This window comes from Anser brachyrhynchus (assembly GCF_964034855.1).
Source record: "Anser brachyrhynchus genome assembly, chromosome: 5".
Taxonomy (NCBI): domain Eukaryota; kingdom Metazoa; phylum Chordata; class Aves; order Anseriformes; family Anatidae; genus Anser; species Anser brachyrhynchus.
In genome coordinates this window covers 35,052,477-35,075,739 of record NC_137699.1, presented here as the reverse complement: position 1 = coordinate 35,075,739, position 23,263 = coordinate 35,052,477, and the positions used below count along the sequence as shown (strand labels likewise).

The window sequence follows — 23,263 nt, the reverse complement described above, 5'->3', positions numbered from 1 at the left end:
AAAGCCCTTCTTGAAATGTAAAGCATATTTCAGTTTTAAATTTCCATGCTATAGCTCTCAAGTACTGGGCGTTCGGGGCAGTGTTTTGGCAACCACAGCTGCTCCCCGGCTGTGCAGCAACGCCGACTGCAATCCTCTCAGCACCAAAACCTCCTCCCGTTACCATTTGCAGGGACATCCCCCCATTTTGAAAACCCTGTTTTCACAGGTTTTTTCACAGCGAAAAGAACTTAGAAATTTAACCACTTCACACAGCCCACTCGGGGCGGTTTGAGCCACCTCAAGCACAGGAGGCACACCCAGGGCTCAGCAGCGAGCAAAACCCCCCTGAGGGCCTCAAACACCTCCAGGTCTCCACTCCCCGAGCGTCCACCCGGCGGTGGGAAGCAGCGGGCGGCAGTTAAAGCCCTGCCCGCCCCCTCAGGGCGGCCGCCATTTGCACGGCGCCTCCCCTCAGGGGAGAGCCCTTCCCCGCTGCCATGCGCGCTGCGCTTGTGCGCATGCGCGGCACCGCCCGACCGTTGGGCGCCCGCTCTGGTTCAAACGGCTGCTGAGGGTGCGGGCGGGCCGTGCGGGAGCGGAGCGGGACCGGAGCGGAACCGGAGCCCTGCGGGTGAGTCCAGGCCCCGGGGGGAGCCCAAGGTGCTGGGGGGAGGCCTGGGAGGGAGCTGCGGTGCGGCCGTGGGTTTCGGTCAGGGGAGTTTTGTGGGTGGTCAGGTCCCGTTTTGTTAAGCGTGCGGGGGGTGGTGCTGTTAGTGCTTGTAGCGGTTTGCTGCTGTGTGAGGAACCTGGCTTTAAAAGTTAAAATGTGGGAGCTGGTCTCTAGCGGGCTGCCCAGGGAGGCTGTGGGTGCCCTGGAGGTGTTCAAAGCCAGGCTGGATGGGGCTTTGGGCAACCTGGTCTGTGGGAGGTGACCCTGCCATGACAGGGGGTTGGAATTAGATGGCCTTTAAGGTCCCTTCCAACCCAAACTGTCCCATGTCACTTAAAGAGACTTAAATTGCTAAAAGAAAAAAAGATAAAAATAAAACCAACATCAAAAATCCCCTGTGTTAACAAGGCATTATATACTCAAATAGCTGTGGTTTAAAGCTATAAACTTTACAGAGAAAGCTACTTCTCTCTAGTTATTTTAAGAAGTGTGTCTACTCCTAATGAAGAGAAATGTAAAGTTCTGAGAACTTTCAAGTGGGCTGTGTGTGTTTTACTTCAAGTACTGAACAACTTTGCTTGGAACACTGTGGCTTGCTGACTACTTGACATTGAGATTTTGTTTATTATTGTGCCTGCGTTATCATTTTCAAACTTCATTTCATTAGCGCTAGTCTGATAACTACATTCTGAGAGTGTTTACCAGGAGATACTTGCAGCTTATTCTGGACCCTTTATCCTGGGAGGAATTTGAAGATTGCCCGTAGTTATTGCTACCTTAAAGTATCTGCTCTAGACAGATATAACTGTGATCTCCTCAAACTGAAGGCTTATGATCCACTAGTACTGCATATTTTGGTGATCTGTTGTAGACCATAGTGTTTTCATTGTTGTCTTTTTCTTGCAGAAATGCAGATGGCTTTTTCTTCAAAGAAACAATGTGTCGGTAAAACACTGGATCCAGAGTTCAACAAAGATCCTAATTTTAACTTTAGCTCCAATATTCCAGTAGATGGTGTCTTCAAAGCTACAAATCAAGGGTAAATGAAAGTGAAGTACAGATGGATTTATTACTTGACAAATGTCCTAAAGACAGTGTAGCATTTCGCAGAACCATTTAGCCTTGAAAAGACCCTTAAGTCCAACTAGCCAACATTCCCAAGTCCACCACTAAACCATGTCCCTAAGTGCCACATCTACACATCTCCTGAATACCTCCAGGGTTGGTGACACCACTACCTCTCTGGGAAGCCCATTCCAATGCCTAACCACCTTTTCCATGTAGAAATTCTTCCTAATATCCAACCTAAACTTCCCCTGGTGCAACTTGAGGCTGTTTCTGTGTCCTATCTATCACTTTTCACCTGAGAAAAGAGACTGATATCCTTCTTGCTGCACCTTCCTTTCAACTTGTTGTAGAGAACGATGAGGTTTCTACTCAGCTTTCTTTTCTCCAGGCTAAACAGCCCTGGTTCCCTCAGATGCTCCTCATTTGTATTGTTTTCTAATCCTTTTGCCAGCTTTGTTGCCCTTCTCTGAACATGTCCAGCAACTCAAACTTTTTCTTGTAGTGAGGAGTCCAAAACTGACCACAGTACTCAAGGTGCAGTCTCACCAGTGCTGAGTACAGAGGGACAATCGGATCTTGTCACATGAACAGATTTAGTAATCTGTAAGTATGCAGTGATCTGATAATTGTATTCTATGTATCTTTTAAGGTTTCCTAAATCTGCCAAGAAAGTAGAACCACTTTTGAAGAAGACTGCTACAAGAGGGTATGTTTCCTCACATTGCTCTTAGTTGTCCTTGTGCAGTAACGTTCCTTCTCAGAGGGTTATGATGAGCTCTAACCATATGCAGCTTTGTTGCCAAATTTGCTGATGAAATCTCTTGGTCAGTAATAAGAGTAAATCCTTCATAGAAGAACACGTTTATGAAAGTAAAAGGTGTCTGATATTGATGTTTGTGCACTTAAGTCTTTGATGTTTGACTCTATAGGCCTCTGAGCAGATACAAACTAGAAGCAGAGCTGAAAACCAAGAATGAGCTGCTAGAAACAGCCAAGCAGCAGTTATACACCAGACTAACAGGAGCACAGGTAAGGATGGGAATGGGGTAGAAATCCTTGAGTAGCTCTTATATTCTGCTCCCCTACAGGGCTAGATCAAAGGACTGGCTTACTCATTTTCCAGTCTCCGTTGGAAGCCAGTAGAGTTTGAATGGGATGGGTTCTTTCTGCCAACAACACCAAAGATATTTGGTAATCATCAGTGCTGCAAATAGATAAGGCTAGATGGCTAGATAATGCATCCATATCGCTGTTAACAGCCACCAGAACTCAATTCCATCTCAAACTCGTTGCAGGAGAATGTTTCCAGTTCACAGTGATATACTTGCATGAAATTCTAATAAAAGAGCCTCACTATTACCAGATTCTTCCTAGCTACATGAAGAGAAACAGTACATAATCATTCAGTACTTTACACTGATCCTTTGAGATCTATTACATCTTTTTCGTCTTAATATATTATTACAGTAGATAAGCTATTTTGTTCAGTCATCCTTGTTTCACTTGCCCAGTCCTTCCTAGTTGTGTTAACCAGTCACAAGTGTGGTGTGCCACAGCACATGGCATTGGAGATGTGGGTTTGGGGGTGTTTATGGTCACATTTTAGTGACTAAGAACATTTGAGTTCTGGTTACTGTTGTGCTCTAAAAGTTGTGAGGGAGTGACCTTGTTCTCTTTTGTGTATTCAACTGAGAGATCGGTGTACATAGCCTTACGTTTCCTCGTGCTATTGTATCATATTATTGCATAGTCTTTTAATATCTGGATAGGCTTCTGCAATTTTTTCCCATCTGCTCATTGCTGGTGAGGAGGCCACACCTGGAGCATTGTATCCAGTTCTGGGTTCCCAAGTACAGAAAGACAAAGACATATTGCGAAGAGCCCAATGAAGGGCCACTAAAATATTGAAGAGGCTGAAGCATCTCTCCCGTGAGGAAATACTGAGAGTTGGGACAGCTTAGTGTGGATAAGAGAAGGCTTGGGGGAATCTTATCAATGTACATTAATATGCAAAGGGAGGCTGTAAAGAAGACAGTGCCAGGCTCTTTTCGGTGGTGCCCAGTGACAGGACAAGAGGCAATGGGCAGAAACTCAAACACAGGAGCTTCCATCTGAATTCCCTGCTTGAGCAGGGGTTGGACCAGATGGTTTCCAGAGGTCTATTCCCACCCCAGTGATTCTGTGAAAATCACCAAAGATTTTACTTTCTTAATTCAAGTTTAGATTCAGAATTGGTACCCCGTTATTCATCACCTCTTGCTGATCACTTCAGAACACAGCACAGCTTCTTTCGTGTGCAAGAGGCCCTACTTGTAGCCTTCAGTTGTACAAGCTCACTTTATTTCCTAGTTCTCGACTGGTTACTAATCTGTGAGATGATCTTTCCTTTTATCTCACAGCTTAATTTCTTTAAGAGCCTTTGAGACCTCCTATGGGATGTTCAAAAAAGCTTCTGGCACTATCAGCGGGATCACCCTAATCCACATGCTTATTGATTCTCCTGGAGAATTGCATTTAACTCGTGAGGTTGATCAGCTTATCTGATTGCCTGGTAATATCTGAATTATGCAGGGAATAATGCTGTGGCCTACAGATTCTAAGATGCCCCTTTCTTCCTGGAGTTAGCTGCTCTTCTATACATAAAACTCTTGAAATATTTATATAGAGCACAAGAAAAGACGTGCTAGAACTGCCTAAAAAGAATTTATCTCTAGGATTAATTTTTTGAGCCATTGCTATGACATTTGCAAGTGATAAATCCTGTCGAGTAGCAGGAGTAAGGGTCTGTTTCTCTGCAGTGGTAGAGATGGCAGGGTAAGATGTAATTCTAGGTACTAGAGGAGCACCTGTTAAGCCATTAGCGTTGCACTGAGCATTACCGATTAATGGGAAGAAATTCCCCCTGGAAACTTGATTCACTTAAAACCTTTGTTAATGACAGAGCACTATAAAGGAATTAAAGGAGGAGAATGAAGGCCTGGCGCAAGAAGTTGAGAAGCTCAAGAAATTTCAGGAGACGTGCATGGTCATTTTAGAAAGCAGAAACATTGATCCTGGTAAGGGCTATGCATTTTACATACTGTTCTGGTAGTTCTTCAGAACATTTTTCCTCTTATTTTTTTTGTATTGTTAGTATTTGTAAAATATTTGGCTTCTCCTTTGTCAAGGAAATACTGGTGGGGGATTTTTTTTTCTAATGTAAGAGAAATAGACACTTCCTTCAGGCAGTCCTGTCCTGGATAAATTTTGAAAGCGATTTACTTTCTCTTGCTGTAGAAAGTAATTTTGAGAAGCTGTTAGTTCCTACAAGCGAAGTTATCAAAGAACATCTAATATACAGACGTATCTCATAAATCAGTTACAGGCAGCAACATTGTGGAGGAGGAAGAAAAGACAAAGGAATGCCAGAAGCAGACAATGGTAAGAGAATTTTGAAATGGCAGTGAGTTAAATGGGCTCTGGTGAGAAGTTTGTGTGTAAAAACGGCTGCTGAGAGGTGTTTATTTGCATTATATTAAACCATTTCTTTTGGCTCTTCAGCTGTTGACTGAGAAGCTCATAGCAGAACTGAGGGTATTTAATCAAACGGCTGAAAAAGAAAAGGAAGCACTTCAGGTAAGGCTGACTTTGTTTCAGTGTCAGGCAGGTAGTGAGCATCTGGTGCTAAGAGAAACTTTAAAGCTTGTTTTCCACCTCGTGCTGCTCTGGTCTCTAGATAGCAAATGCCTGCAGCCTTACTAATCTTCCCAAAGTGCAGTAAGGGAATGGTATGTGTTACTCCTCTTATAAATAGAGGGCTTACAGCAAAGTTTGGGAGGGGCAATGGTAGTTCTTATCAAAGTCATTTAAAGCTTAATGATACACAATTCGACTTGGAACGAGATAGAAGATGGAAGCGATGCTAAAGACTGATAGCTTTCAAATTAGGCTCGATCAGTTCCTGTGTAAAGATGGTTGTCAGTGCTGGAAATGGAGCTGTCTCTGCTTAGAGCAGCTCTTCTCGAGAAAGAAAGGTTTTTCAAGACTGTTGCAGGTGGTTGCAAGCACCACTGGAAGAACACGGAGAAGACTTAACCTGAAGTCATGCAGACCGGTGACCTCAGGGAGACCTCAGGGAGCTGAGTAGTATGCAAGCACAAGCGGCTTCAATAATAAACTTGTCTGTGTACTGACCAAAATAGTCATTAAATTACAGCTCTGCAATTCTTGGTAAGAAGCTTGAACTACTTAATGAAATTGCTATTACATAAGGCCAAATGTTTGGTCGTGGTTAAGTTAGCATTTTTCTCAAGGAACCGTGGTGAAAGATGTCCCAGTCAAGTTAGGCTAACCTTAGCTTAGCAGGTGAGACTGAAGAGTTCAAAAATGTCTGGAGCTTTTTTCCCCTGTTTTAGTTGCAGCTGCTTTGGAAGTTTAGTTCTGCTCTTCTTGCACTGTCATGTTAGTGAGATGTTGTGTACGCTGACTTTTCCATACAGACGGCAATGGCTAAGTGGAAACTGGCAGAAGAAGAGAGGCAGCAGTCCCTGGAGAAGCATTCTTCCTTCCAAGCAGAAATAAAGGAATGTTCAGCAATACTCGATGAGTTGGAGCAGCTCCTGGCTATGTGAGGCACAGGGATGCCGTTTCTCGTTTTACTCCTAGTTCAGAGGTCTCTACTTTAAAACCTGGTCCCTCTGTCAGGTCCAAAACAGGGAGCTGGGCAGGCTCCTGAGCAATCCCTGGCGGAATAGCACCTGCGGTGTGGGAACAAAGCAGCAGCAGCATTGGTGAAGCGCTCAGAGCTCCTGTTTTTTCCGTGGGGCTTAGCCTGGACTCTTTCTTAGTAATTTTTTAAGTGTTAATAAAGTGTTTTCGATTAAAGCTTTCGGAAAGACGTACGGGTGCACGGTTCCGCAGTTTTTTCTTCTTAATTCCGAGGCAACGCTGCACCACGGCTCCCTGTGACCTCCGCCAACCCTCGCCCCCGTACGAGGGGCCGGGCCGGCTGCTGGGCGGGCCGGGCCTCTCCCCGGGGCCGGGCCACGCTTGCGCACCGGTGCCGGCTGGGGGGGGCAGCGATGGCGGCGGCGGCGCTGCGGAGAGCGGCGGTGACGGCGGGCGGGGCGGGGCGGCGCCGAGCGCTGGGGTGGCCGCGGCGGGGCTGCGCCGGGCTGGCGGTGGACGACGCCGTCAACGGGCTGAGCGACGAGCAGCGGCAGGTACGGGCGGGACCGGGACCCGGCCCCGGCCCCGCGGCGCGCCTTCCCGCGGGGGTGTGTCGGCCTCGGCGGCCGCTGATTGGCTGCGGCCGCGGGGAGCTGACCTATCCCCGGGGCGCTCCCATGGCGCGCCGCCGCCACGTGTGCGCCCTGCCCGCGGGGCCCAGCGGGTGGCCGGGCCCCGGTGCGCAGCGCGGGGAGGGAGGGGGCTGCTGAGCGTTGAGGCTCTGCAGCGTTGTTCTCGTGGTCACCCAGGGACCTGAAGCTTTAGGATGTCAGTTCTGAGCTTTACGGTTTGCTCGTGTTCGACGCCTTGCCTGCTGCCAGCCGTCATAGTATTTATTCCCGATTGCCCCAGGGAACGGAATGATAGGCAGCGTCTTCACAGGCTTCTGCCAATGAAACTTTGCGTTGGTGCTTCTCGGATCTGCAGCTATTGCCACACTTGCTACGTAATTATGACAGTGCAAGTGTACAGGTGTACAAAAAACTCGTTCATACTTCTTACTTTCTTACTTGAGAAGTGGAGTACTGTAGTACTTACTACTGTTTTCTTTACCTGGCCTGTGTTTGTGATTTATAGGCTCACCAGCTTGAATCAACTTGATGTTTCTGTGTGCTTCTAAATTTAACAAGTATAAAAGGGAGAAAATAATCTTGTAACTTGTGCGTCTCTTGTGGAAAAGTTAAGAGAAGATCAGAAACAGATTTTCAGTAATGTTAATCTGTAAATTAAGAGCACTTGTAACTGTTATAAGCTGGTTTAGTGTGTCTGGGATGCCTGTCAGAGTCTACCCCCATCCTCCCACAGTCTAATGATTAACAATTTTAAGCTATTTTTTTCAAGCTTTATGCTCAAGTTTACTGCTGTCAATTTTGTTACAATGGAAAGTTTAAAAAAGGAGGAAAAAAAAAAAAACAAGAAAAGAGAAAAGCCCATCGACAGAGGAATAAACTTGTTTGGTGGTACTGGAATCCAATGTCTGGGTAGCCATGGAAACTAACATATCTTTTTAATCTTAAGTGAGAGAAAGGCAGAGCAGCTCAGGCATATTTTGCTTTGCTGCATTTGCTGCTTCTACAGGTTTTGGTTAAAGAGCAGAGGGTTTCAGTCTGAATGTTCCTTCACCAGCATTAATGTGTGGGAATAAAGAACCAAGAGGGAAAAATAGGATTTTTAAGCTCTACTGTAATGTCTGTACAAAATTTTTAAATGTTCACATTAAAAACATTTAAGGTATTGTATAAGCTTCTTTTGAGTGCGTATAGACTTCTGCAGAACGCGTGTAAGTAATTGGATCTTAACATTTAAAAGAACTTTGAGTTCATCTACATTTAATTAAATGAAACCATCGGCAGGTACTCGATGGGGATAATGAATTATGAGCTCTGTTCTCCAGTTTTCAAAGTTTCCTGACCCAAACATCCCCTGAAACCCCAGTGCAGGCAGGAAATAGTTCCCCAGCACACTCTCATGTGGGGTAAGATTAAGTTAACTGTCAAGAGGAACTTAGGTTCTCTCTTGAGGACTTCTCTTAAGTCCTCTCGCAAAATGGCTAAAGGGCGTTTCATATTTTCTTTCAGCTAATAACCTGAAATACTGATTTCCTTATGATCTTGTGCTTCTGGGTTTGAGATCATGGGATCGCCTGTCAGGGGAGCACTGGAAGTATCCTAGAGAAGAAGATGACAATATATTAATGGGGTGTAATGTATGCGTTTCTCCTCACCTCTTTTCCCAGCTTAGACAGACCATGACAAAGTTCTGTCAAGAGCATTTGGCTCCGAAGGCCCAACAAATTGACCAGGAGAATGAATTCAAAGGCATGCGGGTAAGTATTTCATGCGTGCCTGTGAAATAGGTGGTAGTCTGTACTTTGATCTGTATGTAGGCTCAGACCAGGAATTCCAGCCCGTGCCACAGGAAGATAAGTGTCAACTCTTCAAACTTATAAGCTACAGAGAAAAAACAAACAAACAAACAAACAAAACTTTAGTTTCCTGTTTCTTCTTTTGTTAGTTTTTAACAACTTGGGGAAAGACCGAGCTAGTGTCAAATTAAAAAAAAAAAAAAAAAGAGATGGATTGGTAATGGTCTTGTTTGGATTCTCTTCGTGGTATTTCTGCTTGGCCCTGTTCAAAGACTCCTTCTCTAATATGTGTGTTGTACTCTCCTAGCTAGGACTCTTGTTGTGGACAGCCCGGATATCTGAGCTTCCTCTCAAATTTGCTTTGGAAATACTGTGTGCAAATGCAGAAATGTAGAATGGTATGACTGTTGAGCTGAAAATTTTCTTCCTAACAAAACCAACAAATTCTGCGCAAAAGAGAAGGTTTGATTGATAAAAATTTGATTGATAAAAAAAGGTTTGATTGATAAAAATGAGAGACCGAGAGACCTCACTGTTGTTTTTCATAAGCTCCACAAGATTTAAAACGTTCAGAACATCTGCTAGGATTTCCTACAGCTCTGATGCTGATATTTTCAGGGCTATGTGCGTGGCTTTGAAGTTAGCTATATAGATTTAGTCTGGCGTACCAGATGTCATCCAGTGCTATTGAATAATACTTTTTAAAGTCTCTGGAGGCTATTCACAGATAACTGTAATCGCTGGCCACCGAGTCCATGTGGGAAGCATTCACCTGCGTGTCCATCCCCTAACGGAGGAGAGCCTGCAGCCTGAAGCAACACCAGCGATGGCTCACCTAGCACGTGTGACCTTCGATGGTGGTGTCCCCTGTGCTGTGCCACGGCTTCTCTCTTCCTCTGTGATGCCGTGTGCCCCGCACAGCTGATGTCTGTGTCTCCAGTCAGGCAGCAGCTCCATGCCTCGAGCTGCGTGGCTGCAGAGCAGCGGTTAATGGCGTGCTGCTGTTGCAGGGCAGTAAGGCTGGGCGAAGGGAGGAGCTGGCAGTCAAGGACAGGCTGTCCTCTAGCAGATGGACTTTGTAGGGTGTGTGTCCAGCTGCACACAACTAAGCAGCCTTATCCAGTCCCCGCGTGCCTCAGGTCTCCCAGGAGGCTCAAAAGCCTAGAGGCTCACGTATGGAGTGGCCATTGTGGATTCAGCTCTCTTGGCTTCACAAGTCCAGAGTGTTCACCAGAAATCATCGTTTTTTATAACTTTTCTAATACCTTTGCCTGCCTCAGCAGTTGCTTTGCCTGACCCAGCTGTAGCACTTCCTTTTTTTTTTTTTACATAATCTCTCACAAGGAGGTTTCCTTGGCTTTACTCACCAGTTTCTGGTTTTGCTCTAGTCTTAAATTGTTCAGTGATTGCAACTCTTCTCAGTACTTTCCAGGCCTTCAGTCACGGATAACTTATTCTAGCCATGGCAATCACAGGCTAATAGACCTACACAGTGCTGCCAAAGCAGCGTGACAGGGTTGTGTGAGGTAAAAAGCAAGCATAAATTTAAGACATGACATCCTAACTTACCTTTAGCCAGAGACAGCACACGAAAGTCTAGAATTTTTGAAGGTAATTGGAGGTTTAAAGTCATCTAAATTCTTAAACTGGGTAATGTGTTAAAATCTTAGGACCTGTCCTTCCCAAATTAAATTTAGGCTTGTGAGTTGCCTCCCTGCATAACTGGAGTCCTTAGGCCTGTGTGGGTTCTTGGTTCGCAGCATGGAGCTGCTGCTGCAGGAGGAATGGTACTGATGTGGTTATCTCTGAGGTTCCACGCAAACAAGGTAAATCAGTGTGTCCAGTGAGCTACCTGGGAAGACTTCTCACCCTGCTGCCCTGACCACACGTCTGGACTGATTTCTTTTGTTGTGTATTTGTAGGAGTTTTGGAAGAAACTTGGGGAACTGGGAGTTCTGGGGATCACGGCTCCTGGTAAGTGTTTTCCTGCCTCCTACCATCTGCTGGGTGATTCCTCACACAAAAGGGAGACGACTTAAACTCACTCCTCGTCTGTGATGTGACATCTGTTTTTGTCCAGAAGTTCCTGTTTTCATGTTTTTTAAAACTCTTTGGACACTTCTGTTGTTGTTTAACAAGGAAAAAGGAGCTTGAGTCAGTAGACTTCTGGACAATTATGAAATGGCTTTTACAACTTACAAGTACTGTTCAGAACTGTTTTCTCCAGATATACACGTAAAATAAACACATGCAACTTGAATGTGTTTGTGCTTCTCCCATATGAAGCGTTTGCTTCAAGTTTTGAAGCCTGAGAGCTACAGATAAAAGTATCCTAGAGCAAGCATCCATCTCTAATAGAAGAAGTTACAGGGTATAAAACAATGCTGTGAAAAGCTGTGATAGCTAATGGAGGGCTGACAGCATCCAACCCGTCAGAAAAAAAAAAAAAAATCGGGTAAATCTCATTCAGCCTTGTCCAGGTTAGTTGAAAAGTGTTTTGATTAATGTTACAGATTACTGAGCCTGCCGTGGTCATGCTGAATGCACTAACGCAGTGTAATGAGGAGAAGCCCTTAGTGGAGAAAAGCAGCCAATGGGGCCTTTATTTCCCCATCGTAAAGTCTGTGTTTCTAGATGTGTGTGTGCAAAGGCTTCTGCAGAAGCAAGCTGAATAGCAATGCGTTGAAATAATGCCTCTGCATTTCTTTCCGTGGCACCAAGTCTGCTTGAAAGAGTCTCTATTTCTGCTTTCTTTCTCTTTACTCTTCCCAATTTACTGCTGCTCCTGTTTTTTCTCACTCTTACCTTCTTTCTTCTTTGATGTTGTGCCTGAGGCTTACAGCAGTTTCCCACACTATAAATAAGCTATCCCCTCATGAGTCCTGTCTTTTCTGATTTCCTGAAAGATTTACCTCTAAAACCTTGCTATGCCCAAACGTGCAATTTTTGATTGTATTGCTATGTGCAGTTTCTTTATTGGCACCGGTTTTGCTGTAGGAGGTGGAGGCTGGACCTGAGGATGTGAAGATGATGTGAAATCTTATGGGAGTGTATGGTCAATTAAATGGTGTGCTTCAGCACCAGTGGGTCAAGTCTATTAAGGAAACATTTTAAATAAGTGCTTTTTACTTTATTTTTAAAACTTAGTAACCTGTGTTGCTTTTGGGTAATTTTGTATTTATTTTTTAGAAAAAAAAAAAAAAAAGAAATGCAAATACTTTGGAATAATCATACAGGCACATCATATATAAAGAGTAATTTTGAAAGGGCACCGTCAGCCTAGATCACTGTAGTTTGTATTATATAAATAGTTGTACCTCTTGCAGTACAAAGTAGTTATGTACCTGTACTGCTTACAGCAGGCAATTGCCTTTCCTGCATTGAGGCGATAGCATCCAACCCAGCAGGCAGTATTGAAAATCTTTTGTTTCGGCACACGTGAGAAGTGGTTAAACCCATCTTTCAGGATATTGAGAGTAAAAACCCAAACCCTGATTCAGGGTGGAGAGGTGATTTCGGAGGATAAAGAGCCCTGCAGATAAAGACAGCAGTCAGAATGAGTGACGTGGGAGAAAAGCTGCACCTAATGGTAGTGGCTGCTGTATTAATTCAGGTTAGGGGCAGCGGCTCTCTTTCAGCCCAGGTTATACACTCACTCATCTCTGTGGTCGCTGCACGTGCAAACATACTTGCTCTTACTGTTGCTGCTGCAATTTAAACAGTACAATTAAAGCAATTTAAACAGTACAGTCACTTGCTTCTTGCCTGTTAAGCTTTTACTTTTGGATGAAGCTGTGTTTGTGTGTATACAAATGTCTGTGTAAGTAGATGTATTTATGTAGGCTGTCAGCTGCTCAAGGCCATCATGCATTTCTCAGCCACCTTTGTTTTGTTCTGTTTTGTTTTTTGTTGCCTTCTCCCTCCTCATCTCACCCTGTGTCTTTAATCTTATCAGCCCCTGGTTTTGGACTCAGCTCAGGGTGCCCAGCTGGACTCGCTGTTACAATGGCTGTGTTGCTGTCTCGCTTAATCTCTGAAATCCACGTTCTTGCTGCTGTTGAATTACAGCAGTTAAATTTTAGGATCATTCTCATTCCAGACCAGTCGTCCCTCAAAGTGCTGATCTCCTGCATGTTTGTGGGCATTAGAAGTCGCTAATACCCCAGATCTTAGACCAGTTTGAGGGTTCCTTTTTTTATTTAAAGGTCCTGGTTAAGACAAACGTAGTTGGACTTTGCAAACTTTGCTCCTTTTCCCCTCTCCTAATACAGGTTGGCATTTTATGATTTAATCTTCATGATGGTATTAACGTTGCACTTAAGGATAGTTGCCAAGAAAGATTTCTTGCTGTGCAAGTGTTGGTAGCATGTCTTAGGTATATCCTTACCAGTTTATATTTATGAAAATAATATTATATATTTATGAAATATATGTATTATATATTTATGAAATGTGCTTTACAAGAACAAATCACTATCGATTGTGATGAAGAAGTAATGTCGCTGTACTTTTAAGATAAAACTCAAATTCTGAGAGGATGGGGAAAGCCAGAGGTGCCCAGCTCAGAGAAAAAACAAAAACAAACAAACAAACAAACAAAAAAACCAGCAAAAACCAGCAGCCAAAACCACCAGCTCTCTTGTAACTGTCTCAGATCTCTCTCAAGACTGAGCCCAGCCCTGGGGTCTTGTGCATGTGTGCTGTGTCCCGTGGTGGTTAACGTGAGGTTTTTTCTTCTCAGTGAAGTATGGTGGATCTGCTTTGGGGTATCTGGACCACGTGCTGGTGATGGAGGAAATTTCTCGTGCGTCAGCAGCTGTTGGGCTTAGTTATGGAGCCCACTCCAACCTTTGTATCAACCAGCTGGTGCGGAACGGCAACGAAGCCCAGAAGGAGAAGTACTTGCCCAAGGTATAAGGCAGGATGGGGACCGGAAAGCATCCTGGTTTGGGTGGTGGTTTTGGGGACGAGTTGGGGGAAGGGGATTGCATGCTTTAAAGAACTGTTAGGGAATACAATAGATTTTGCTGCATTACGAGATTTGGGACACTAAAATACAACAGTTCACTAGATTTAATGTTTTTGCTGTTGCTGGTCTGGTCTGTCACTACTCATGTTTTCTGAAAGCATGTTTTTGTGCCTGGATTCTTCTATCTGGCTTCTGCTTGTAGTTATAGGGGTGAAGAGTCAGAGTTACCACTGTATCCATATGCTTGTGGAATGAATGCTTTTTTTAATGAAAAAGCATACCCTTCTTGCTTGGAGCGTCTACTTGTTTCAAGTAGGCAGCAACAGAATAAAGCCCAAAAAAAACTTTGTAACACAAAAAAACAAGAAGCAGTGTGTCCACCTGCTATTTTAGTAGGGGTGTGGGGAGACAGGGCTATGGGAACACTGCTAACAACTTCCCAATCTCTTTCCACCCGTCTTATTGGCCTTTTGTGTTCAACAACTCTTGTTTATCTAAAAGGGCAGTTGTGAAGTGTGGAGCAAGGAGCTTGTGAAAGGCATATGGCTGCCGGCACGGTTCTTTTGGCACCTTCCTGGAGGTAGCTGCGTGCAGCTCTGTTTATAAAACACTCGCTCAGATGTGAGTTGAGCCATCCTGCTCCTCCCGCTGTGATTTGGTTCTGTTCCCTCAGCACAGCAGCACAGGGGAGCTCCCTGTGAGGACTCCACCAGGAGCAAACTCTCTTTTTTTGGCAGCTCTTGCATGGAATAGCTAGTATGGAGATACAGCACAGAAAAAGGAGTGGAAGGCACCCTAAGGAAGGAGCAGAAACAGTGCTACTATTCCACCTCTTTTTCTTTTATTTGTCTTTTCCAGCTAATCAGTGGGGAGCATGTTGGAGCCCTAGCGATGAGCGAGCCTAATGCTGGATCTGATGTTGTGTCCATGAAGCTGAAAGCAGATAAGAAAGGTAAAACCTGTCAGGTGCTTCCTGGGTGGGTAGCCAGCATAAATGCCTCCTGTAAACTTAAACTAACCTCCCTAACACCGTTCAGAAATGGTGCTTAGCCTTGGATTTACCAAGCAATGTTAGTGGCCTTGTACTACCTCCCAGAATAATCTGGGGTAAAGCATGCATAGTGAAAAAGCAGAGTGATAAAGCAAGGTAGTGAAGACACAGGATGGGTGGTTTCATGTCCAAAAGTGGACTTCTGGTTGTGGTGGTGGAATATGGTGGTGTGATGGACCTAGTGCTAGGAGCCTTCGTTTGTCAGGGATTCATTAAACTGACTTTGGACTCCAGAAATGAAGGAAATGAGTTTTCTTGAGCTTGAGAAAGATTTGTTTGTGCTGTTTGTGGGGATCTTAGAGCATCCTTGAAAGCCTGTTTTGAAACAAATGGGGTGAGGATGTCGGTGTTGCTCCGTCTGTTGTGAGCTAACAGACTGCAATTCTGTGCTTCCAGGGGACTACTTTGTTTTGAATGGGAACAAATTTTGGATTACCAACGGGCCCGACGCAGATGTTCTCATTGTTTATGCTAAAACAGACCTAAATGCTGTACCAGCCTCCCAAGGTATAACTGCGTTCATCGTGGAGAAGGTAGGTTTACATTACTGTTTAGTAACTCTCACAATTTTATTCTAGTGTTGTTGTTTTTTTTAAAGCTACCTCCTTCAGCCTAACAGGCTTGTTTAGAAACCAGCTAGTTTTATTTCCACAACTGTCACCCCCTTTCTCAAAGACACGCTATTTCCTGCCTGAATTTTATAAACTCATGAGGTTAGGCCTCTGCCCCAGTGATATTACGTGCTGCACTGCCAGCTGGGAGCTCCTGGATTTTGGCATCTAAGCACATAGCCAGCCTTTTGGGCTAGAAATGTGGAGAGAATGGACAAGATCCTAATAAAAATGGACTTTGCTTGTTGCCCAAAATTGTCAGGAGTTATGGAGACCCTATAAATCTGTCCTACTGTCCTGTGATCTATCACTGCATTTTTTTTATGCCAATACATTGAAATAACATTTTTCTTTGCGCCCCGCCACCCCCCCCCCGGCCCCTTCTTTCACTGCGCTTTTGGATTCCTGCAATGACCCAAACATGCAAGTAAAAGTGATCAGAAACAGGGCTTTTGATAGGGATCTCTTGGGAAACCGGGATCTTTTGGGGTCTTTCTTCCCTTTTAGTTAATTGGGGCTACACTAGACACATTTCCATCCCCACAAGGAAGATAGGAAGCTGTAATAAAATAAATGGTACTGGAAATAGAAGATCTCAGATCAGTAAACCTTCTGATGGCCTTACCTGACTGAGAGACTAGAATAGTTCAGGCACTGTCAGTGCTTGCAGTCCTTGCTGTAGAAAAGTGCTCATGTTGGCGGCTGGCCAAATCTCTATTTGCTTAATATTTATGTGCAACAGAAAATTAATCCACTCCATTTGAAAAGTGGATCCACTCAGTTTGCCACGTGTCCACGTTTCTCTGATTATTTGCTTCCTGCTTGTACTTGTTCCTGGTTTTGTTCCCACAGTGGGCACCTCTTTGACTCCCTTCTGGTGCTCCACATGTACTCATGTGGTCAGGGAAACTTCACACATCTGTAATGATTTTTTGTCTTTCAGAACTGAGAGATTTGAGACTCATTTTTAATGTCTTGGCTTCTTTGCAGGGAACCCCAGGTTTCAGCACAGCACAGAAGCTTGATAAGCTGGGAATGAGAGGATCTAACACCTGTGAATTGATCTTTGAGGACTGTAAGATCCCCGGTAAGCTGGCTTCAAATCATGGCAGTATGCATGTGGGGTGGTTCCTTCTCTTCTTGCTTAGATAAATTGGATCACCAATTACATGCATGTTCAAACTGTGACCTAGAGGGCTTTGTAGATGGTTATCTGCTCTTTGGCAACCTCCTAAGAGCTGGTGAAATTGGGAAGGTGTAGTCTGATGGATTCCAATGAACGAGCACGTCCCATGTTAGATCACTCTTGTTTCTCCCTCAGGGACCTAACACTTAACCACTGCTTTTACAAAGCCTAGATGAGGCTTTCAGAGAAACTTCTGATTGTTTCCATTAGAGCTCCCCAAATAGTACGTAGGAGAACTTATTTGCCTTGAAGTTTCTTTTCTCCAAAAATGATTGAAGGCTACCTGCCAGCCTTCTGGTTTGTTTATAACATTTCTGAATTCTTGTGGTGTCAGGGCCTGAAAATAAATGTCCTTTCCGCTGTTAATACAGCAGGGGCAACTGTAGTGGCTATTTTTGTTGACAGAAAGTTCACAGCCACCCTACAGCAAGGAGAGGAGATCCCTTATCTGAACTCCAGAAACCCCCAATAGCATGTCTGCAGAGCAAGCAACTCCACTGCTCCCCGTACACAGAACAGCTGCTTTGCAGCCTGTGGAAGGGTTTCAGCTGAAATCTGACATTTCTGACTTGACTGAATCCCTCCACTCTGAAATCAGAAAGGCCAGTACCCGAGTCTTCAGATCATCTTCTGGGTAATCATCTGCACAGAACAGCATGTTCTCATGGTAACAAGATTCCATTTTCTGATAGCTCGGAGAAGTACATCGCTGCATGTTGGAAGTTAACACACTTTGCACTATGGCCATTAATGCTGCTTCTGATTTTCTGCATTGGGAGCTGAAGCGTTTTGCTGTTTCATATGTCTGCAGGATCTTTCTCTCACATCAAAATGTCTTCCTCTAGCACTGCAATTCCATCAGCTTTAAAATACAGGGGGTTTGTTGTCAGCCATGCTCCACCGAGTGTTTTTTCTCATACTTAGTGGATTCATTTGGTCATGTTGCTTTCATAAAAGTTGGTTCAGAGCGTCAATTTTCATTGCTGCGACATGCAGCCAGCAAGCCCACCCCCTCCTTGTGCAGTCAACACACATCCTTTAGCAACCTGTGTACATATCCATCCCTTTTCCCAGGACGTACAGGAAAACGTTCAGGCTCTTTGGTCCTTTTTATTTGTTTTCAAGCTGTAAGATGTCATTACTTATGAACAGTTACGTCACTTTATTATTACTGATTCTGGCATTTGTGTTCTGTTCTTCAAAGTGATGTTTGCTATTAGTGTTTTTCTTTGTTTCTGGATGTGTGGGGGAACAGATGCTGAGTTTTTTCTCCGAGAGCCAAGCATCATTCTTCCTCTTTTAAACTCATGATCCTGGTCCTGTAGAAGCTGCACTTTTCCGTACAGTACACCAGCACGCTCTTCAACAAGCAGCAGAAGACAATGCAGTCCTTGAGCTTCAGCCACTGAAAGAGATTATTTACTTCAGGAGATTAGCTGCACGTGTCCACAAGTGCTGCCACATTTTCTCATTGCATATTGCACCTCTCAGATCTCTTGTGATCAAAGCCTGAAGCATATGTCAGTTCTTCGGCGGGGCATGCTAAGTGAATAATCTCTGTCCATCTGCAAAGCAGAGTTGGTAGGCTGTAAGTTCTCTCCTGACAGTAGGAATACAGCCTTACTGAGATGAGCCTTTTGTTCCTGCTTCTGTTTATATTGTTAACATCAGTGCATGCTTTAGGTTGTCCCACAATGACATGGCTTTCAGTCTTTTTCTCAGCCCATTATCAAATGTGGGTTTTTTTTCTGTTCCATTTTCATCATGTACTCATCTTTGAAAACGTGTATTTGTAACAAATGCAATGTTCTGGTCAGTTCCCCTCACAGAAAGGGTGATAAGTTTGCATTTTCCAGTCTCAGAAGGCCAATGTATAACCCTAACACGTGCTGAGTGGTGAGCTTTGGTTGGTTGCCCGTGCAAGTTTTGATTCCTGTATTAGGAATGCCCAGCGAGGTGACCTGAGTATATCAGATGAGAATTTGCATTCATTTCAAATACCATCCGATGTCTGCTGAGTGTGGTAACACCTTTTGGTCACTGTCAATTTGGGTTAGATACCAACTAATGGGATGGCAAAGAGGGCTCCCAGTTTGTCCTCCAGGCGATTAAGTCTCCTATTCACGTTGATACAAATGCTAAGCTGGAAGGTCTCAGCTTAGATACACTTTATAACCATTTACTGCTTTTCCTTTTTGGCTTTGTATGGATTGAAAAGATATTTCAGTGGCAGGGAGTGTATGCATCGAATCTCAGCCTGTCTAGTTTGCCCTGAATGTTTACATCTCAAGCCAGAAAGAAAGTTGTGCATGAGTAAAAGCTTGGTAAATCATTTTCTTTTGATTGCAGCTGAAAATATCTTGGGGACACTGAGCAAGGGAGTCTACGTTTTGATGAGTGGGCTGGACCTGGAGAGACTCGTGCTGTCTGGTGGGCCACTGGGGTAAGGGTTTGTCGTCTTTCATAGGTTATAAGGCTGGAAAGATGGTTCACAACCACCTAGCCCAGTGGGGTCTCAAGGTGGGATCACACCTCTCCGTAGGATACTGGGATACTGGGGCAGCTTTGGAGAGAAGAGGAAAGTGTGGCTGGAGGAGGTGGCTGGGTCGGAGCTGTACGAAGGAAGCAGGATCAGGGAGATCTGTAGCTTCTGGGAACTCATTAGCTGCGTTATAACTGCTCTAATGGGCTCCTGCTGGAGAGTGCTCAGCTCGGCACTCCTAGGCAGCTGCAGGGCGCTCTTCTTTTGCTCTGCGTGTGCTCCGTCTTTTCTGTTAGCTCTCCTTACCTCTCCGTTCTTCATGGAGCCTTTTCTCCATTTGAAAGCATCTAGGTGAAACATGCTGAGGGCTAAGGGATAAAAGAAGCAATGCAAGAAGGAAAGTTTGGGAATCCCTGCCCTCTGGTGTTGCGCAGGCAAGATTGTTCTCTGGATTGATCATCCAGAACATGGTTTTGAAAATGTTGGTCTTGACATAAATGTTACCAGGAGTGGTAAGTCTGCTTCAGTCCCTGAGAGCTGGGAATAGCCAGCTCTGCATTTGTGTTACTGATTCTTTAAAACTTAAAAACACTATCCAGACTGCCACACAGAAGGATCGTCAGACTGGATAAAAGGTTTGTTATTTGCTTACTCAGTCCTTAAGGTTCCTAACAACTTATTTTTCACCGCACAGCCCCTTTGTCTCCTCCCAAGTGGTCTCTCTGTGCTAACCCTCATGTGGACAGATTATCTTCCACAAAGCAGGAAGAGGGTTTTTCACCATTCTTCTCTACGCTTTTTTATGTCATCGGCTAATGCTCCTTCTGTTGGTCTTCTCTGGAGACATAAGGCAGCACAAGCTGTCCCAGCTACAGCTGTAAGAAAGCTCTTCAACTCCCCATCTCATTTCCCTGAATTAAGAAGGTAAGGCCTTGCCACAGGATGTCCCAAATGGGCAACGTGGAGAACGCTGGGAAGAAAATATGGCCTCTTGGATTTTATAGCATTGTTTGAGTGGAGCTATAAGAGAGACAGCAGCAATTATTTTATTTTTTGTAGGTAGAAGAACCTTTTTGCCTTAGACTGAGCTTGCAAGATTTCATCATTATTTTTCTGTTGATTGTTCTATTGTCTTCCTTCTCCTATCTGTGCTTTTTCTTAGGATCATGCAAGCTGTTCTTGACCATGCAATTCCATACCTACATGTAAGAGAAGCATTTGGACAGAAAATTGGCCAGTTCCAGGTGAGACAGAAAAGGAGTTGGAAGTTTTTCTCTGTTTTTTTTTTTTTCTTAAAGAGAAGATGGGGAGCTCTTTTATGGAAGGGCTTTTCGTGGGGAGGTAGTTTAGAGTTTGTACTGGGGCTGGGAAGTAACAATGTGGTTTGGAGGTGAAAGGATCTCTGATCCTGTTTACCTGAGGCCACTCCCCCCCCTTACTCCCTGTGGTATTAAAACGTGAAGTTTTAACAGCTGTAAAATGGATCTCATCTTCTGTGACGTGCAGCTCATGCAAGGCAAAATGGCTGATATGTACACGCGGCTGATGGCATGCCGGCAGTACGTCTACAACGTGGCCAAGGCCTGTGACCGGGGCCACTTCAACGCAAAGGTGAGCTTGCTCCCAGGTGGGCTGTGTCTGCAGGGGGAATTCCCTTTCCTTCCGTCCCACATTGTGAGAGGGTGAATGTTCTGTATGGGGGTTAAAATGACGTGCTCACAGTTCTCCAGGTGCTGTTTTTCCCCAGTAGAGAAAAAGAAACCGCAGTCCTACAAGGGAACAGATTTAGCAGGATCAGTAGGTGTTTATTGGAAGCCCAAACACAGTATCCTGCCTGTTGTACGGGGCTTCAGCAGTCGTTCTGAGGTGTTATCGCCTCTGCACACCAGCACTGTCACCACATGCCTATTGAAGGAGAGAACTGAGTGATAGAGCAAAGCCCTGCATCCCAAATCAAATCACATTGGTCTCCTGTGGGCATGATGTGTTTGTGAGGACCAGCTCCCCTGCTGCACTTGTTTTCCTGTCTTCACGCGGCCTGACACAAATGCTCTGCAGTGACAAAGACTGCCCCAGCTTCTTGCTTGCTGGGGAATGAATCCCGTGCCTTTGTGAGGTGGTTCGGGCTTGTCAGCAGATGTATGTGAAGTAATGAAAAGGTTGGAGAAGGGCAGGTGGCATCTTTCCTGACTCTGTCATGGTTTCTGTCTCTCCTTGCAGGACTGTGCTGGAGTGATCCTCTACTCAGCGGAGTGCGCTACCCAGGTGGCTCTGGATGGGATTCAGTGCCTCGGTAAGGTGCAGTCTCTGGCAGGGCTTGTGGCTTTGAGCGTGCTCTCTCCTATCCCACCTTCATCCCCTGAAATGAGAGAGAAGAAGCAACTCGTGACATCTTTTTGCTCATAGGTGGGAATGGTTACATCAATGACTACCCGATGGGACGCTTCCTGCGTGACGCCAAGCTCTACGAGATAGGGGCAGGCACCAGTGAAGTGCGCAGACTTATCATCGGCAGGGCGTTCAACGCAGCTTTCAAGTAATGTCTGCCAGGGAAAAAGGCAGCACCCTGACCACCGTGAGGCCTTTGACAGTAGATACAGCAGCGCACAACTCTTTTCTTCCTGTGATTCTGGGATCGTCACTCGTGGACTCTTTCTGACCCGCTTTGTGAACAGATGCTGCTAGACTGGGCTTGGGCAGAATGAATCAGTCTGTAGCAGGGAAAGAGAAAAATACATACTTTTTTCTTCTCGTGATCAGCCTGATTCTCAGTGTTGCAGAGCTGAGGTTCATCAAGGAGACGTGTTGCTATCAAAGCAGGCTGTTGAGCAGCACATCTGGAACAAGAGGCGGCCACTGCTGAGCACAAACTCAATCCAAAAAAGGGATGAGGGAACAATTTAGTTCTCTTTTTAAAATCGAGTGCCACTAAATAGCTAGCATTTAGCATGCTACCGCTGGAAAGGGAAATTTCCTATTGTCACCTTGCAGTGGGATTGATAACTTCTGTTCTGGGGAACTCAGCCACCTCCGTGATGTGGGTGGCGTTACCGTGAATGCTTGAGCATCATAGCTGCACAACTGGTGTGTTAGGTGATGATTCTTAAAATCATGTTAAAATACCACATCTGTTTCTTTGCATACTGCCTTTCCTATTCCTGCTGCTTCTCAAGATATTTCAATGCAGCCCAAAGTCTTTGCTTCTCTGATTGACTGCCTCCTGCTGAGTTATTCATTCCGATGTGTCACTATCCATCATTCTGGGAACAGTTAAAATGTCAGACCTGTATTGTGACATCCATGAATGAAGCAGGCAGGAGGAGGCTGACTTTTTAGGTTGGGGTTATTTGTTTTTGTTTTTCTTTTTTTTTTTTCTCTGAAGATTGTTTTTTTTGGCAAAAGCGTGCGTTCACACTCCGCTGTTGGTTGGCTAGTGAAGTCAATGAGCACAGCAGTATTTGTGGGTGTCTTCAGAGCACATTATATACAGTAAGTTGAAGTTTATCTAGCCTTAATAAAGAAAATGGCACAGTATGCTGCCAGCTTTAAAGAGTGAATCATACGGAAAAATTGGATGGTGTAAATATGACAGGAGAATGAATTAAACAGTTGCCATATAGGCAAACTCCCAGAAGCTTAACATAAAGAATTTAAAGCTTTTTGTATTATTTGGTTGCAATTGACATCTATCTGTACTAGGTGACAGTAGCCTAATGCTGAATTTTAAAATACTACAAATTGAAGAAAAGCTCACCTTCCTGAATTGCCAGGTAGGTCACCCAAGTATTTATTTTAAAAAAGTAAAAGCAGAGCTTCAGTTCTTCTGGAGTTAGAAACAGCTTCTTAATGGGGGCAGTACTTTCTTCCTAAACTTCATTTTTATTCAGCTATAGTGGGATCATTCTGGAAGTGTCCCAGGGTTTAATTTTCAATCTTCATTTCTGGGTAGAGCTAGTGGAGAGGGGACAGAGGTGACATTGCCTGTCAAGAATATCTCACTGAGCTGCACCTAGAAATGTTTTGGAAATAAGCTTTGTCTGGAGCAGACATTTTATATTTTACCACCAAGTGATTACAGATGTCATCATCTGTACCTGCAAGTGACAAAACTGCAGATGCTGCACCCCAGCCTGGTGTCCCTGTGAGAGCCTTGGGGCAGAAGTTTTCAGATC

The 23,263-nt window shown here is 44.6% G+C and overlaps 2 protein-coding genes across 2 annotated transcripts; both read left to right on the top strand.

Annotated features, from left to right (window-relative positions):
* Positions 1 to 480: 480 nt before the first annotated feature.
* Positions 481 to 6,597, top strand: KNSTRN (kinetochore localized astrin (SPAG5) binding protein). The gene is made up of 8 exons (XM_080593780.1): positions 481 to 613; positions 1,559 to 1,691; positions 2,370 to 2,426; positions 2,650 to 2,749; positions 4,662 to 4,776; positions 5,079 to 5,140; positions 5,261 to 5,335; positions 6,199 to 6,597. The coding sequence occupies exons 2-8, from the start codon at positions 1,561 to 1,563 to the stop codon at positions 6,328 to 6,330; spliced, it is 672 nt and encodes a 223-aa protein (XP_080449906.1). The 5' UTR covers positions 481 to 613; positions 1,559 to 1,560; the 3' UTR covers positions 6,331 to 6,597.
* A 151-nt stretch (positions 6,598 to 6,748) lies between these two features.
* Positions 6,749 to 22,625, top strand: IVD (isovaleryl-CoA dehydrogenase). The gene is made up of 12 exons (XM_080593775.1): positions 6,749 to 6,921; positions 8,664 to 8,753; positions 10,715 to 10,766; positions 13,534 to 13,703; positions 14,620 to 14,713; positions 15,209 to 15,345; positions 16,414 to 16,510; positions 18,959 to 19,052; positions 20,254 to 20,335; positions 20,598 to 20,702; positions 21,312 to 21,384; positions 21,498 to 22,625. The coding sequence occupies exons 1-12, from the start codon at positions 6,781 to 6,783 to the stop codon at positions 21,629 to 21,631; spliced, it is 1,269 nt and encodes a 422-aa protein (XP_080449901.1). The 5' UTR covers positions 6,749 to 6,780; the 3' UTR covers positions 21,632 to 22,625.
* The last annotated feature ends 638 nt before the right edge of the window (positions 22,626 to 23,263 follow it).